The sequence below is a fragment of the Antedon mediterranea genome, chromosome 4 (assembly GCF_964355755.1).
Source record: "Antedon mediterranea chromosome 4, ecAntMedi1.1, whole genome shotgun sequence".
NCBI lineage: Eukaryota > Metazoa > Echinodermata > Crinoidea > Comatulida > Antedonidae > Antedon > Antedon mediterranea.
The window spans coordinates 11342258-11359873 of NC_092673.1; the positions used below are offsets into that span (position 1 = coordinate 11342258).

At 34.3% G+C, this 17616-nt stretch overlaps 1 protein-coding gene across 1 annotated transcript in view; it reads left to right on the top strand.

Annotated features, from left to right (window-relative positions):
• Nucleotides 1-17616, top strand: part of LOC140046648 (queuine tRNA-ribosyltransferase catalytic subunit 1-like) — a 44099-nt gene that overhangs the window by 15457 nt on the left and 11026 nt on the right. Inside the window, exons 2-6 of the mRNA XM_072091351.1 lie at nt 10137-10205; nt 10982-11199; nt 11954-12069; nt 16605-16743; nt 17435-17510. Of these exons, the coding sequence (XP_071947452.1) occupies nt 10137-10205; nt 10982-11199; nt 11954-12069; nt 16605-16743; nt 17435-17510 (618 nt within the window). The remainder of the gene's footprint in view (nt 1-10136; nt 10206-10981; nt 11200-11953; nt 12070-16604; nt 16744-17434; nt 17511-17616) is intronic.

Below are 17616 nucleotides of genomic sequence, written 5' to 3' on the forward strand. Positions count from 1 at the left end.
CGACATGCCAGCTTTCATGCAACTGCATCTCATGGTTTGGTATTGCCTTTCGCCTTCCTTGCAATTGCAGCAGAAGGTTGTCTGGTGCAATACCACAAGAGAGCATCTTAGGTTTAAGTTTTCTGTTGAAGTCTAATTCCCATCCTCTTCCTTTGGGTTCAAGAACCGAGGTGTTCAGATGCCTCCATATCTTAACTTGAAGATGAACACGCAGGGAATGTTGAGCGGTTGCATATTCCGTTGGTGGTAGACGGTCAGGATCGATCTTTCCTTTGGCTGCTTGCTTCTTGAACTTAAGATAGCGAGGCTTTTCAAGAGGAGTATCCCCACAGCCATATGTGATCTGCATTGCCTTTGATTCGGCTGTTCGAATTTGTGAGACAGGTGAAGTGGTACATGTAAATGTTGTGATGACACTGGCAGGAAATTTGGATTTGTAAATAGCACATTTGGTATGTCCATGAATGCATGAAACAGTGTCATTTCCAGACCAGCCATACTTGAAGAGGAACTCCTCGCGGTCACAGATGTCTATGGTAGAGATGTCGTAAAGACCATCAAAGTCTGCTTTAAGATATAAGATAGTCGATAGGTCTATGATAGCAGAGCAAAATCAAAATATCAGTGTCCTGGGCGACAACAACAACTGGGGAATTGACACCTACAGGCCTCAAATTTTACCGCGGCCAGTGCCGTCGGTGCCCTCCCAGTTGGCCTCAATGCCCTCGAAAATGAATAGCAATCGCTTCGGACGAACAGGAAATTCTTGTGTTATATAAGTTCTTTGTTTATCGCAAATAGCTTGCACAATGCATGATGGGAAGGGTTTGGGAGCAAACGTCACAACGCGTACGTGCAAACAACAAATCACGTACGTACGCGTTGTGACGTTTGCTCCCAAATCCTTCCCATCATGCATCGCACACGCTATTTGCGATAAACCTTATTGAGCTAGCCGCCTTCGATTACACGCACTCCTAGCTAGCCTAGCCTATCCTCCCGCCGCCGATCCGGTCAAACACACGCAATTCTTCAATTCATTGGGAAAACAATTCTATTTGACGCACACGCACCCTCTGATAAGAAATTTCACACACGACGTCCGTACGTAATACCAAAGATAATAAAAGGAGAAGATACAACAGTTCCGTTGGCGGTGTAAACCACATCCGGGTTACTATTTGCCTACGCCTGAAGGTGGCGCATTTCTTTTTCGCTAGAAAAAGTGCGCCACCTTCAGGCGTGGGTAAGGTAAAACTTTTATTGTAAATATCTATAAAAATGCAAACGATGATTATTTATCAAAATGATTATCAAAATATTAATAATATCAAAATTAGTAGAGCACAGACGCGAGAACACATCAGATCATCACGATCCATCGAAACGTGGGATTAGACGGGAACCATATCTAGAGCCCGCCGTCGTTCGGCTGCTGGATTCTTACGCGTCCATGAATAAGCGTCTATCCTTCTATGTATAACAGCGCGTACTGTTGATTCTTTACCTATTTATATTCTTTGGTAATACGCGAAGGATCGGATCGTTGGAAAAACAATTCAGGGCTGAGCGAACCCACTTGCCCGACGCCCGGGACAAGTGTTTTTTACGGTCGGACAACCACATTTGACGTATCCTCTTGTCCGAGGACAAGCACTTTTGAAATTCAGGAAATTAAACTAAGAGCACAGAAAACCATGTGCCAACACAGTTAGCCATGTGCATTAATAAAAATAGCAGGCTTCTTCAAAGCACATTAAACCCAGTGCATTTAATACATCACTGATTGGTCAATGACCTGAGTCACATCATTATAGATTACACGATTTTCTATTTGGGGAGGTAATTAAAACATTTTTGGACCATGCAGTGGTTGAGACATAGGTTAACTGGGTAATTAAAAAAATGCCCAGTTAAAAAGAACCCCCGTAATTAATGGACTCTACCAGGTATTGTTGATCAAAAATACCATGCTGTATACACGCGAGGATGTGGTAGGCCCAGTATTTTAATTTTTCTCTGTACATCGTGCATGGAACGGACAATTGATAAAGTGGTTTCATAGGGAAAAGAATGTTTTTTATAAATTTACCTGTGAAATGCAACAAGCTATTTTATTTAGTGAATTGGATAATAACAAAAACATCCTCTCTCTGTCTGTTGTAGAGTAGGAGGCCTAACTTCTAGAGTAAGGATGGCCTGGAGCCTGGAGGTATTTTTCTCTCTCTCCATGGTGACTGTCTAAGGCCTAGTGTCTGGATGGCAAGCTTTAATTAGTATTGGGCCTAGCCAGACCTACATTAATTCGGTATTATTTGTTAACTAATTATGCCTGGACAAAATAACAATTATTTAAAAAAATAATTTTAATTATGCCTGGACAAAATAAAAATTATTTTAAAAAATAATTTAAATATACCTACTATCTAGCTAGCCGGCATAGCTACAGTAGGCAAAGATCAGTTCACATGTATGACTAGGCTATGATACGTTTGTATATAATAGACACCACAGTTTTTTTGGTAATTCAATTCTTTTATTTTTTATTTACTAACTACTATTTATTAATTAGGCCTACAGTACTCTACACACTGTTGTGTTAATAAAATAAAACCTAAAAATGACCGTTATTTTTATCAAAATATTGAGCAGGCTAAAAAAGTCTAGGCTAGGCCTATAAACTGCTGAATTTTAAATCGACAATAAACACTTGCGTGACATTTGTCGACACTTGTGTAATTTTTTGCCTATTGCGCAATAAAGAGGGACAAGTAAAATTTTTTCTCGGACAAGTGAATTCCGTGCAGGTACTTGTCCGGGGACAAGTGAAAGAAATTGAAATTCCCTCACCCCTGCAATTCCTGTTGACGTACACGCACCCTCTGATAAGAAAATACCATGTGCGTTCCTGCATGGTGTAGTCCATTATACGTGTAAAATTAGGGGTGTTTACTTTTAGCACCAAAGTTAAACCTGCACCTCAACTCGAAGATCGTTGGAGGTATATCATATTTATATTTTATCGCACCCACCTCAATAATCCAGCAGACAGATCATCAAAAAATCTTGTTTAACAACGTCGTACACTAAATTACCAAACGCGTTTTTACCGAACTCAAGGAAATGGTATAGTCCACAATACATGTGCAGAAGGCCGGCTAAACACAAAGAGCGAGAAAGGGGTCGGCACGTCCGTCCGTGTTTTGAATTCTTATAAATATGGATTATACTAACAAAAAAGCTTCAGAAATCGAAACTCGGAAAATAACTATAATTTATATTCTACTACATAATGTCATTGGCTTAATTTTTACCGTGGTTAACACTCTGTGTATGAATAGTTGTAGGTAAGGCCTACAAACAAATTGTTTTGGTATCATGTTTTCTCCGTCGACTGCTAGCTAAGTAAGGCTGAGTAGCTTGCTGTTGTAAGGGTCTTTATACCTGTTCTGGGGTTCCTTGGTTGGCTTCACGTGCCTTTTTATCGCATTATTTGAAACTAAACGAAACATTCAACACAGGACGGTAAACTATAAACGCTGACCATCGTACCTATTTATTATTTATATGGATCGTAAATACACGTAATATTTATATAAAATACAAAAAGATGTATTGTAGACAGTCCTACTACTACTACGCAATCTGATGAATAGGGGGAAATCCCCAAAACATTTTGCGGGTAGAATTTTTTTTTTTTTTTTAATTCCACCCTCAACCGGAAACAAGCTATTTTTTAATTTTGGCCTAGTTATTTTTTAATTTTGGCCTTGGTGCCCCTTCGATTTAAAACAAATGGCCTTGGTGCCCTCCCATTTGGCCTTGGTGCCCCTAAAATCAATGAAAACTGGAGGCCAAATGGCCTTGCCCCTAAAATCCCCAAATTCGAGGCCTGCACCTACGACCAAATTCATTGCAGATCTAACAAGCAGTGTGTCACCATCATCCTTTGCTTGGCGTACAGTGATATGCTGTCTTGCCATCTCTGTAGATAATGTAATGATTTTGGGGTAGAAGGAAAAGATAGAGGGCGGCAGATGGAGGCAGAGTAGGCAGGAGGAGAAGCAGAGAACGGACGTGAGAAAAAGGGCTGAGAGGGATTTGAGAAGGAAGGCAATGGAGGGTTACCTCGAGCTGCGTTAAAAAGGAGGGAGAGATTGGAGCTGGAAAAGCGGAGAAGCAGGGAGAAGACGTGTAAAATAAGTAGAGACATTAGAGAAATTGAAAAACAAAGTGTATAGAAGATTAGAAAGAAAGAGAAAATTGGAGTTGAATAGTAAAAGGAGAGTTAAGACACAGCAAGTAAGTTAGCCGGAGGGTACAGCATACCGCTTGAGCTGCTGTTTGAGACATAGTGAGCCGGAGGTTGCGCCTACTGTACTGGTTGTATCACTATTTGAGACATATTGAGCCGAAGGTTGCGCCTACTGTACTGGTTGTATCACTATTTGAGATAGCTGAGCCGGAGGTTGCACCTACTGGTTGTGTTACTGCTTGAGATACAGTTAGCCCGTGGTACACCCTGTGGTTGTGATACTGCTTTGCTGGTGGGTACACCTATTAGCCAGTGGTTAAGACTACTGGTGGTTACCCTGTTAGCCGGTACGTGGTTACGCCATTGTTGGTGGTTACGTGCTGTAGGAGGTTACACCATTGTGTTGGTGGGTACGTTGCTGGTTGGAGGTTACACCATTGTTGGTGGTTACGTGCTGTGGAGGTTACACCATTGTTGGTGGTTACGTTGCTGTGGAGGTTACACCACTGTTGGAGGTTACACCATTGTTGGTGGTTACGTTGCTGTGGAGGTTACACCATTGTTGGTGGTTACGTTGCTGTGGAGGTTACACCATTGTTGGTGGTTACGTGCTGTTGGAGGTTACCCATTGTTGGTGGTTACGTTGCTGTGGAGGTTACACCATTGTTGGTTGTTACGTGCTGTTGGAGGTTACACCATTGTTGGTGGTTACGTGCATGTTGGAGGTTACGCCGTTGTTGGTGGTTACGCTACTATTGGAGGTTACGTCATTACTGGTGGTTACGCTGTTGTTTCAAATCCGGCGTAATAGCAGAACTAATTAAATTAATTATTATAATCGGTTGTTACCAATAATTTGGAATCAAAGAAGAATAAAGGAGGTCACTCCAGAAATTGTAATTGATTTTTTTTGTTTCATTCGAGTGTGCCGCGGTACCGCAGACCCTTCCCCCCAAAAGGGAACAAACCCGAGAGCGGATTTTCGTTACAATATCATCGTGATGATGCTTTCTTGTGGTATTGCGCCAGACAACCTTCTCAAAGGAATCTGCTGCAATTGCAAGAAAGGCGAAAGGCAATGCCAACAAATTCAATAGTGCTACCGTCGTGTTTGATGGCTACGGGGAAGAATCATCAATGAAAGACCATGAGCATATACGCCGGATGGCTGGAAAGAAGGTTTCTCCGGACTTGAGTGTCACACTGGACCTGACTGTGTCATGTGATAGAGAGGTATTCCTGGCAAATGAGAAGAACAAAGGAGCCTTGATCACGATGATATCTACAGAGATGGCAAGACAGCATATCACTGTACGCCAAGCAAAGGATGATGGTGACACACTGATTGTTAGATCTGCAATGGATTTGGTCGTAGGTGTTAATTCCCCAGTTGTTGTTGTCGCCCAGGACACTAATATTTTGATTTTGCTCTGCTATCATAGACCTATCGACTGTACTAACTTGTATCTTTAAGCAGACTTTGATGGCCTGCGTGTTCATCTTCAAGTTGGAATATGGAGGCATCTGAACACCTCGGTCCTTGAACCCAAGGGAAGAGGATGGGAATTAGACTCCAACAGAAAACTTAAACCTAAGATGCTTTCTTGTGGTATTGCGCCAGACAACCTTCTCAAAGGAATCTGCTGCAATTGCAAGAAAGGCGAAAGGCAATGCCAAACCATGAGATGCAGCTGCATGAACGCTGGCATGTTGTGTGTATCTGCATGTGGTGTGTGCAGTGGACATTGCGAGAATGGAAAGGATAACACAGATGCAGAAGAACTAATTGACAGCGATGAAGAGGAAGCACTATAATTATTAATTTATTTTGTTTTGGTGATAGTTACTGTAAGTTATTATCAGCATTATCTTGACCTTGTATTTGGTGGTCAAGACTTGGTTTAGGGTCATTTATTCTGTGGGTTTTGACACCATGTACGCCTCAATAAGTCAAAGTTAATGTTTTGGGGATTTTTGTTAATTTAAAAAAAACAATCACTAATAATAGCATGTTCATGATAGAATAAATACTTTTGACCTTTGACCTCATTTTTTAAGTTTGTTTTTTTTTCTGCATATTTTAACATCAATATACCATTATATGTTGCTGAAATATCAATCATATGCCATTTTATGTAGAAAATTTGACTTTTTGACCTTTGACCTCATTTTTAGTGGTCAAGATTTGATCCAAAGATATGACTTCTATTTTAAGTGTTATTCCTTTTTTAATTCTGCACATTTTGACACCAATTTTAATTAGATACCATATTCTGGTGACGAAATATGATTCATACAAGAATTATAGCTATTTGGCAACGGTCAATGAACTTTGACCTCCGATAAAAAATTTTCCCCAGCCCCTATCTTCCATTCTTTTTTCTTGGTAGTTGTCCATACCCATACTTACCAAAATCAGTTGAAATTAGCTTCTTTTAAATTTTTTCACAGATAAACCTAGGTGTGTGAAAATTAAAGTAATTGTGGTTTTAGGCCTGGGCATAGATCATTTCAATGTTATTGCAGTGCAATCAAATATCACACGAAAGTTTTGTGATGTTGATAATTTTTTAGTCTGTTTGTTTTATTATTTAGTCCTAATACGAATTTTCTTGCAGTTATTATAGGCCTAGGCCAGGCAGGGGGAGTATAATCGAAGCGGCCGCCAGTTTAATATCGTCATTTGTATGGAACGCTGTGTGCGCTTTAATCTTTGATTGTTGTTGTCAACGCCATGGCCTATGGCGAGTTGAGTTACAGCTAAGGGGTACTGTCAAACCAATAAATATAAAAGCCAAAAATCATTTGAGTACTATCAAATCTTTATATTTCTACTAATAGGCCTAATATTAAATAATTAAGTTTGCCTGCCGATAAATCAATGTATATTTTATTTGTATTTTAATATTAACTTACATGCTATCGAATCTTATATTCTATTAATATTTACATACTATCGAATCATTAATAATTTACGTTTACATCATAATATACATACTTTTATATCTTATTTACATACTTTATATTGCTAGTAAAGGGAAAAAATAACTTTGAACTGACCCACGTTTCTCGAGCACTCTCCTATAATCTCCTCAAATCTATATTCAGTATGCATTAATAATTTACGGACAGTACTGTCGAATCTTTATATATTATTTACATACAGTACTATCGAATCTTCATACAGTATTGAATTAATAATTCATGTACGGTATTGTCGAATCTTTATATATTATTTACATATTATCGAATCGTTATACAGTATTGCATTAATAATTTACGTACGGTATTGTCGAATCTTTATATATTATTTACATACAGTACTATCGAATCTTGGTTTTTATTATTAGTAATAGGGTGTGTTATACATTATGTGTTATTCCATTGTAATACATTGTTTGTGTTTTCAATAAAGCAATGTGGGGACGAATACGCCAGAGGAACGCGCACCTTCTACAGCACTAATTGAGTCAGCCAGTCAAGTTATTAGCAGAAATTCGCGTAATTAATTACCATGTTATTATTATTTTAGTATTTAAAACTCATTTTGAATTGATTTATATATCTGAAGGCAAGGTATAACATAAATGTTAAATAAATTAGAAAGAAGTTAACAAATTATGATGGTGAACACTACTAGTTACTTTACTGAATAATTAATATACAATAACAAAAATATATATTTTGATATACTTTATTGAAAAAATATATATAATTCTTAATATTTAAAAAATAATAATAATAATGTTAACTTTTTTGTTAAACCAATTGTCAAGTACTTACTTGCTACGTTTCGGCTATTTTCAGTAGCCTTGGTCACGCAAATGATGTTGACATGATGTTCTGTCATTCGTCATGGTTCGGTGAATTACGCCATCTCTCGTCTGATGTTCAGCTTTCTGCTGGTGTCCCCCTTTGGATGCTCGAGAGATGACTATATGTAAATTTACGTACGAAAAATTCTGTAAATCATGCGTTACTTACTCTATGGTATATAAAGTTTGTTGGTACTGATTTTAATCATTGTTTTTACTAATTAAGTTGAGTTTTCCCCTAATAGGGTGCTTTCTAATCGTGGTGGCTAATGGATGTTGATGCTAAAGTATAACTGCACATCTCAAGGGTGGATCCAAGGGGGTGGTCCACAGGGTCCGGGCCCCCCCTAAATTTTAAATGTGCCCTTTTTTTTAGAGGTTCAATATATTTTAATCGTGTGACATTTGTGTGTATGTTAGTGTACACAGACTGAGTAGGCTACACATACGGCAAAAACGAAAATAGAAATTTCCGACGATGTGCTGGCCAATCAAAGAGCATTATGAGGTGACATAACGATCTCTAGTTAAACTTCTAAAAATAGATCCTTTTACATACTACAGAGGGTGCATTATCAAACTTTTTCATCACGTGAAATAATGTATCAGGAATTAATGATTAAAAAAAAATTATTTTAAATTGCTTCTTGGTGTTGGTGGATCAAAATTTACAAACTTGGGTCTGGTAACAGACCGATAGTAACAAACTGACCTATAAGGCGTCGTCAAAATCTATAGTAATTGTCTTATTATGTTTGTTGGGTATTTGCAGTAAATCATTAGAAACCATTCCAAGGAAGCTTGTCTTTTGTTATATATTTTGATTATTGATTATAAAGCATATTGAAATAAACTTTACTATAAAAATGTACTGTAATAACACTGGTCACAGACTGACATGTCAGTCTGTGACCAACTCGGTAACAAAAAAGGTTTTTAAAAAAAATAACCTTATGAGTGTATGTAAAGCTATAATTTTTAATAGTTTGAAAAATATTATAATTGTCAAGAAGGTACATGGTTTTTAAATTTTAAAAAATGTCGTTTTTTGGTAACAACCCGACAAAATTATTAATGATTATGTTGTCTCCTCAACATATTTCTATGTTGATTGATTACATTTTTTAAAACTATATACTATATATTTTGATTATTGATTTTAAAGCATATTGAAATAAATTTTACTATAAAAATGCTAGTTTAGCTTACTGTAATAACACTGGTCACAGATTGACATGTCAGTCTGTGACCAGCTCAGTAACAACCAGACACTTTTTAATATCATATAAAAATGTAAAAATAAGGTTTTTAAAAAAAATAACCTTATGAGTGTATGTAAAGCTATAATTTTTAATAGTTTGGAAAATATTATAATTGTCAAGAAGGTACATGGTTCTTAAATTTAAAAAAATTTGTTTTTTGGTAACAACCCGACAAAATTATTAATGATTATGTTAGCCCCTCTTTAATATTTCTACGTTGATTAATTCAATTTTTGTTAACAAAATCTCAAATAATATATTTAATTCTTTAATTCTAAAAAGAAATGACATGTATAAATTGGGATTTAGTTGTCTGTTTTATAGGATTTAAGTAAACCTCATATTGTTTTATTTTTTAAGTTTTCTAAATATCATTATTTTAAATGGAAATATGTCCGTATATATCTCATAATTTTTTTTTACCGCTTAATTATCCTGAAAATATATCCCATTAGCTTTAGTTTGATATCAAACATGTTAAGATTGCTAAAATTTGAAAATTTAAAAAAATCAAAAAAAAATCGTGGAATTGCCCATTTGTAACTTTCTATAACCCTCCCGGTGAAATTATAATTATTCAACTACATACATTCTATCATGTCTGTATTGTGTGTGGAGTGCCTATATATAAGAACCATCCATGAGCACGAGAGTGTAAGCAAGCGTCTAGTAAGGATAATAATAGTTTTTGAGGCTATGTTTACGACTTGTATGAGGGGAATTAATGCAAGGAATGTCATACAAAATCAAATAGCAAAGATACACTTACAAGTGTGTTTTAATTTGTAACATTTGTTTCTTCAGGGTCCAAAACTACTGGATAAAGCAAATGGTCTTCATAATTTTATGAACTGGAAATGGGCACTTTTAACTGTGAGTTTATAATCTATCTATTTATACTCTACTTTCTGTCTTAATCTTTTTGAAATCAATTTTTTACATTTTAGATTGTTTTTCTCAAACTTTGTGTATTATATTGAATAGAACACACTTTTTTAAAGCTCGGTACAGGCATGAATTTTAAATATGATATCTGGTTAATTGTACATAAATCAAATATTTGTAATAGAAATCAAGATGAAAAAACATGAATTTCCCATAAAATGGTCAAATAAAAAATTTGGCAAAGTTCTGCCATAAAAACCTTTTTAAGACTTTTTTTTTTTCAGTAATTATGTAGTTTAACCTAATGTAATGACATGTCTGGTGACTCCCTAGAAGGTGAAAAAAGATGGTGGATATACGGGGGATAATGCTATAGCATGAAAATAAAAATCTGAAATTGAATAAAAACAGCAAAAAACTAAAATTCAAGTTATACATATTACCTATATTTAGTCATCTGCTTTTTGAAATGCCTTTGAACTGATAAGAAACAGCTTATTTTCAACAAGCTTGTGTAACACAAATAAAATCCCAAAAATTATGAAACATAGGGGAAGCTATAGATCGGTAATTATTTGAATGTATGATCAATAAAAATGTTAAGCCCGCACCTGGCCTTTAAAGGAAAATGATTAATTAATTAAACAGTAAAATTAACACTTTTAACTAATTGTATAGTATTGCATACAGTAGTCACGATATAGCAGACACAGATTGCAGTTTCATAAATTTATTGTTTTTAACTTTATGATTTGACATTGCAGGACAGTGGTGGCTTTCAAATGGTGTCCTTATTAGATCTTGCTGTGATTACAGAGGAAGGAGTCAAGTTTCGATCACCTTACACAAATGAAGAATTGCTTCTTACACCAGAAAAATCAATGGAAATTCAGAATAGTATAGGAGCAGATATTATGATGCAGCTAGATGATGTAGTTCATGTTTTGACTACTGGCCCACGGGTAGAGGAAGCTATGCATAGGTTTGTCAAAAGTCAAATGTTGTGGGACACGTTTCAAGTTCCATTGGTTTTTAACTAGTCTGCTGAGCTCACGGGCGAACATGTCTTTTATATATAAATCAGGCACAGAAATAGCTAAACCACCTTGTAATATATTAAAAATTAATTTTTTTTGAAACGGAAATCTGTGAGAATGAGAAAAAGTCTCACAGAAAAGATTAAAAAAAACAGAACCTTTTGTTTGATATGCACTGGGTCTTTCATGGTATTGTTTAAATTTGACTCTAAGTGTGGTAAGGCAGAACAGTACTAGTCATTGATTTCAGTATATATGTAAGTTCACAAAAGGTGCAGACAAAAATATTTGTATAAGTTCTATATTCGTAAAATGGAAGTAATTTTATTCAGTTAAGAATGAAATTTGTTTTATCATGAAATTATTTGTACCATTGTACTCAAAAACATATATTATTGATCATATTTGACTGAGAAAATATTCGCCCCATTCAACACAAAAACTTTCATATTCAGGGGCGGATGCAGGGGTGTTGTCCCAGTTGCCCGACAACACCCTTAATTTCATACTAAATGTTTTTTCTGCCACTAAATTAAAATTTAGATCCCATTTCATCATATATATTAACCATTAATGTTATAGTCCAGGCCTGTGGCGCAAATAATCGGTTTCTACAGCCCTGTACTCTTGGGCAACCCCCTTAAAATATTCCTGTGACCGCCCCAGATATTTGTATAATATACAGTATCTTCTTTTCAGGTCTATACGATGGTTGGACCGATGTATCGCAGCTCACAAGAGACCATCAGAGCAAGCTTTGTTTGCAATAGTACAAGGTGGTCTAGATATTAAAATGAGAAAGCAATGTGCAAGAGGTATATTTTGTAATATTCTTAATTAGTCAAAATATGAAAATATTTGGCCTAACAACAACAAAATTGCAAGAAAGGGTTTTTAATGTATTATAAAAAAGATGGTCTCAAAAAACATAAATCAAAAGTTTACTCAAATCGGAATACTGCAAAGGTTCAAAATTTGATGTTAAAAAAAATGGCCGACAAGTTTTGAAAATCTGTAACCACTTCGTAGAGAGCTGTATTTGGTGTCAAATTGTTTATATTGATACTTTTTTAACATTTTGTTGAAACATGACCGGAAATTCCATTTTGTGACCTTTGACATAAATGGCATGACGTTTATATCTACGTAATTGCAAATCACAGAGTCTTGATATTAGTGTCAAAATGTACACACATACGTTTATGTTTACCCTTTTTGAACATTTTGTTGAAAAAAAAAAAATCCATTTTGTGACCTTTAACATAAATGGCATGATGTTTATATATAAATCCAAAGGCAAATTACTGAAAAAATGACAATGCTGTGGGTATCAGTGGCTGGATCTCAATGGAGATACAAAAAAAAAAGCGAAAAGCTAAATCAAAACGATAAAGTAAAACAGCCAGAAAAGTTAGCAGAGCTTTCGGGCAACACTAGCCTTTCATCAGTGCAATGCAGTGTATATATATCTATGTAACTGCAAATCACAGAGTCTTGATGGGTCAACATGTTCAAAATGTACACACATATGTTTATATTTACCCTTTTTGAACATTTTGTTGAAACATGACCAGAATTTCCATTTTGTGACATTTGAGCCAAAAAAAAGTGTTAATATAAACCATCAAGATATTAAGCCGAAGGCTAGAGGGCGCACTCCAGACTGAAAAGTGATTCCAACAGGAGGGGAACCAACAAGATGGCGGCGGTAAATTTGTTCAAAAACATTATTTAATATAAAAAATTATAATCTAATATAATACATTAAGACCACATAAATTACAACACATATTCTTGTCAACTCAAAGCACAGTGAAGTTTTTATATAATTAAATATAACTAGATTTAATTCGTCACTATAGGTTATATGCATTGATTTAAATAAAGATAATTGATTTTTAAAAGATATATTGATTGATTGATTTTCTCAGAATCTTTAGTTATTTATAATATATGATAGGACCTTGCTAACGCGAACACCATAGCCGGTATCACAATCCGATCAAAGATCCATATGCTTATAATGTCATAAACCACATTTGTTGTTACATAATAATAAAGACATAAGTTAATTTTTATCTAGATTTCATTATAAATCATGTGTATAATCTATACACTAAGAAATAAATTTGAACAAACAATACAGATAATAAAAAAAAATCTTATTTCATTTCCCAAGGTGAGACTCGATCTCGGTACCTTGAATGCCATAGACACGAGCACAGACCATCGAGCCATACACAACTGACTAAAAGTTGTAGAAAAATTCCTCCGTGTATTTACTATGCAGTAACCACTTTGGTGCAAATAGATTATTACATACCGCAATGAATTATAATTTTTTACTATGATGACATCTTTAAAATGTAAACAAATGATGCACTGTCAAACTATATACTTTTAACTTTAATATATGAACTTTTGAAGGAAGAAAGTTAATGTTAAGTTTGTTATTTTGGCTTAAGAAAATGTCATAATTTGTTTGATTGTCGAAATTATTTTTTTTAAATTTAATATGCAATTAATGATGACTTCATCTTGTTGGTTCCCTCTCCATGGAGAATCACTTTTGAACTGCGATAACATTAAAAGATTGCCATATAGCCTTCGGCTATAATATCTTTGATATAAACATACAGTCGGCCTTCTCATTTACGAACTCCTCTCAGACCAAGGGGTTCGTAAATGAGAAGGTTGACTTTATGTTTATATTGAAATTTTTTTGTATAAGTTCTATATTCGTAAAATGGAACAAGTAATTTTATTCCGAAATTTGTTTTATCTTGAAATTATTTGTACCATTGTACTCAACATCATATATTATTGGTCATATTTGACTGAGAAAATATTCTCCCTATTCAACACAAAAACTTTCATATTCAGTGGCGGATGCAGGGGTGTTGTCCCAGTTGCCCGACAACACACTTAATTTCATACTAAATGTTTTTTCTGTCACTAAATTAAAATTAAGAACCCATTTCATCATATATATTAACCATTAATGTTGTAGTCCAGGCCTGTGTCGCAAATAATCGGTTTCTACAGCCCTGTACTCTTGGGCAACCCCCTTAAAATATTCCTGTGACCGCCCCAGATATTTGTATAATATATATCTTCTTTTCTGTTTGTAAATGAAAAAGTTTGTAAATGAGAAGGTTTGGAAAAATGCACCCTCTATTAAAATCAGTGGTAAAAACATGCCCAAACAAAGGCCCTATGTATAACTTACTGTGTAAGAAGAAACAAACAATATTAAAAATACAGTATAAAACAATTAAATTTAACATGTCAATTAACACTTTGACTGCCAAAAAGATATTTCTGCTTTTTGTTACACTCATTTTCTGTACCAAAATTCTATCGTTTTCTTTTTATTATTGCATATTTTGATACAAACTGTAATTTACGAACCTGTTCTTGAAGTAATAATATCAAATCCGTTCTGGACCGCATATATTTTACATTTTAAAAGCTACTAAAATCTGGTGTGGACGACAGCAAGTTAAATTCCCAGAAAAATGAGGCGACTGACAACAAATTTTAAAATGTTATAAATAAGAGTCATGTGTTTTTTTATATCGTAAAAACATGCACAAACCAAACTAAATTTATGGTATTGTCATTGTAGCTAGCTTTTTTAAAGTTTGCAATCAATCTTTGGTTCTTTTAACAAACATGTGCAGGGTGCTCTCTATAGTATAGTGTTTTATTTAAATTTTAAAATGGATAGGTTAGGCCATTTACAAGCCTTCCGTGTTCTTTCTTACGTATTATCTCAACTCAAAGAAGTTGCCAAATGAGGCCGCAGTTACAATAAACATGTCAAGTTTGGTTTCAAATTAAAGCTTATGACATGTATAACGACAAAAGCATATGTGAAATATATTTTGAACAATTTAATAGCATCATTTAAGCCACAACAATAAATACTCTGGTATTAAATAAGTTTGTCATTATATTGTGAAATTATATTTTTCTCATTTTAGTGGTGTTGTACATGATTGTCATAAGCTATAATTTGATACCAAACTTGATGGTATATACAGTTGGTTAGAATCTCGGTACTGATTTTAACCACCTTATGTAACCCTGTTTACTAATTAAATTTAGTTAGATAATTAGTTATTGACGATTAAAACGAATTTAGGTTCAACGATTTGCCCCAAATAGGGGTGTTTTGCGATCGTGGTATACACTGTCTAATGGATGTCCGTCTTGAAAAATACCTGCACACAATAATACGAGGATGCTTCACATTTTCCTATCTACTCCTATGATAATTGTTTTTAATGGCTGAAAACCGGTTGAACAGCTCGAGTACAGTATCATAATGTTGAAGACAGGCCGATTTTCTTTAAAAAATATACTATTTTGATACTAGATTTAGTATACGTTTATACAAATGTATTGATTTGCGATAAATGGAACATTCCAATCTCTCTGACTCCCAGTTTGTAGGTAAATTTAGTTGGTTTAACACAAGTAGGTAAATTTATGGGCCCTTGGAGAATAAAACTTATATATAGTATTGCAATACTTTGACAATATTGTAAATACTGTACGTATTAACCATTTTTGTATTACTGTGACTGTGGGTAGGTTACTGACAGTTGCTTCTTAACGTTTGTATTAATAATTATAAAAAATATAAACGTCGTAGTGGTGTATCGTTACATGTACTTTACTATTTCAATCGACTATAACAGGGACAGTTTTAAAAAAAGTAGTATAAATCGTAAATGTGTTACTGTGTTTAGTGGTATATTATTGATAGGCCTGTAAAACATTTAAAACAATATTTCGTTACTGAGTGGATAGAGAATATATTTAAAAATTGTTCTTCCCATCCTCTTCCCCATCCCTCAACTCTAATGTTATATACAAAACACAAATTGGGTTTGTTTAAATGAGTTTAAATAAAAAAATTAGACTCATTTTTAAGACAAGGCATAAATCATCGTGTCTATTTATTCGTTTCTGTAAACGACAATGTACTATAGTCCTGCGGTACACGGTACATTTTTTACGCTGAAATTACTGTGTATTCGAGAACCATCTGTGGACACGACCTAGATGGTACGCGAGCGTACAATCTAGTTTATGTAATTTAGAGTTTTTTTTATATTTTTACATAGCTACATAATATATTTAAAATGGCCGTGGTCAAAATGATGCCATTAAATTGTTCGAATTTTTGGGCACCCCTTCTAGAATTGTTAAAGAAGGTTTCTGCCAAGTTTGGTGCTTTTGTCACATAGTGTACAAAAAAGTGCTAAGCGACCTGACTATAAGGGAATAGTATCAATACATAGGTGAAAACTAATTATTTCCTAGTTTTGTTATTTTTTAGAGATGATCAAGCGTGGAACACCAGGTTTTGCTATTGGTGGATTGAGTGGAGGAGAAAGTAAAGATGAGTTTTGGAAGATGGTTAATGTGTCAACAAATATCCTTCCTAAAAACAAACCAAGATACTTGATGGGAGTTGGGTAAATATACACTGTTCTATTAGAGAGATATAGGTACACACTACTATAGTAATTCTATGAATGGATGACTAGTTGGTGACAAGAAGACTATTTGATAATATCCAGTATCATTTTGATTTTAATCATTAGGCAAACACCTCACACTGACAGATTAGTCATTTGATCTTTAATATTTATTATAAAGTTATCACTGACATTGAAAATCTTTTATTGATTAATATTGATTGATCTATCAGCAACAGACGGAAAACTGAATCCAATCATAAAATTATACAAATGATTATCATTTACATTGATGTATTTTAAAGTCGATTCTTTCGTTGCGAAAGTGTTAAAAATTAAAGTTTACATAAAAAAAACGTTGATTGAACGTAAAAATTGTCAATGTTGAAACAACGTAAAATAAGTAACGTTGAAATATGAAAGTTTGCATCAGCATAATTTTTAATGTTGAAATTATCAACATTGATTCAATTCAATTAACATAATAATTTAGTTGAATATGAAAGTTTGCATAAATTTCAACGTTGATTGAACATTGGAAATATTAATGTTGTTTTAACATTTAATTTATCAACGTTGAAACAACTTCATAAGTTGGTTGAATATTTTATGTTCTGTATAATTACATTACAATAATATAATAATTATATACAGTAATATGCAAATGTTAAATATTTTTGCATCTTAGATATGCAGTAGACCTAGTAGTATGCTGTGCCCTTGGAGTAGATATGTATGACTGTGTCTTTCCAACAAGAACAGCTGTGAGTATAAGTAAATAATAACATGAGAAATTGTCCTTATGCATTACAGTATACAGTAATATTATAATATTAATATGTATATTTAGACTGGTCCATACCAAGCAGG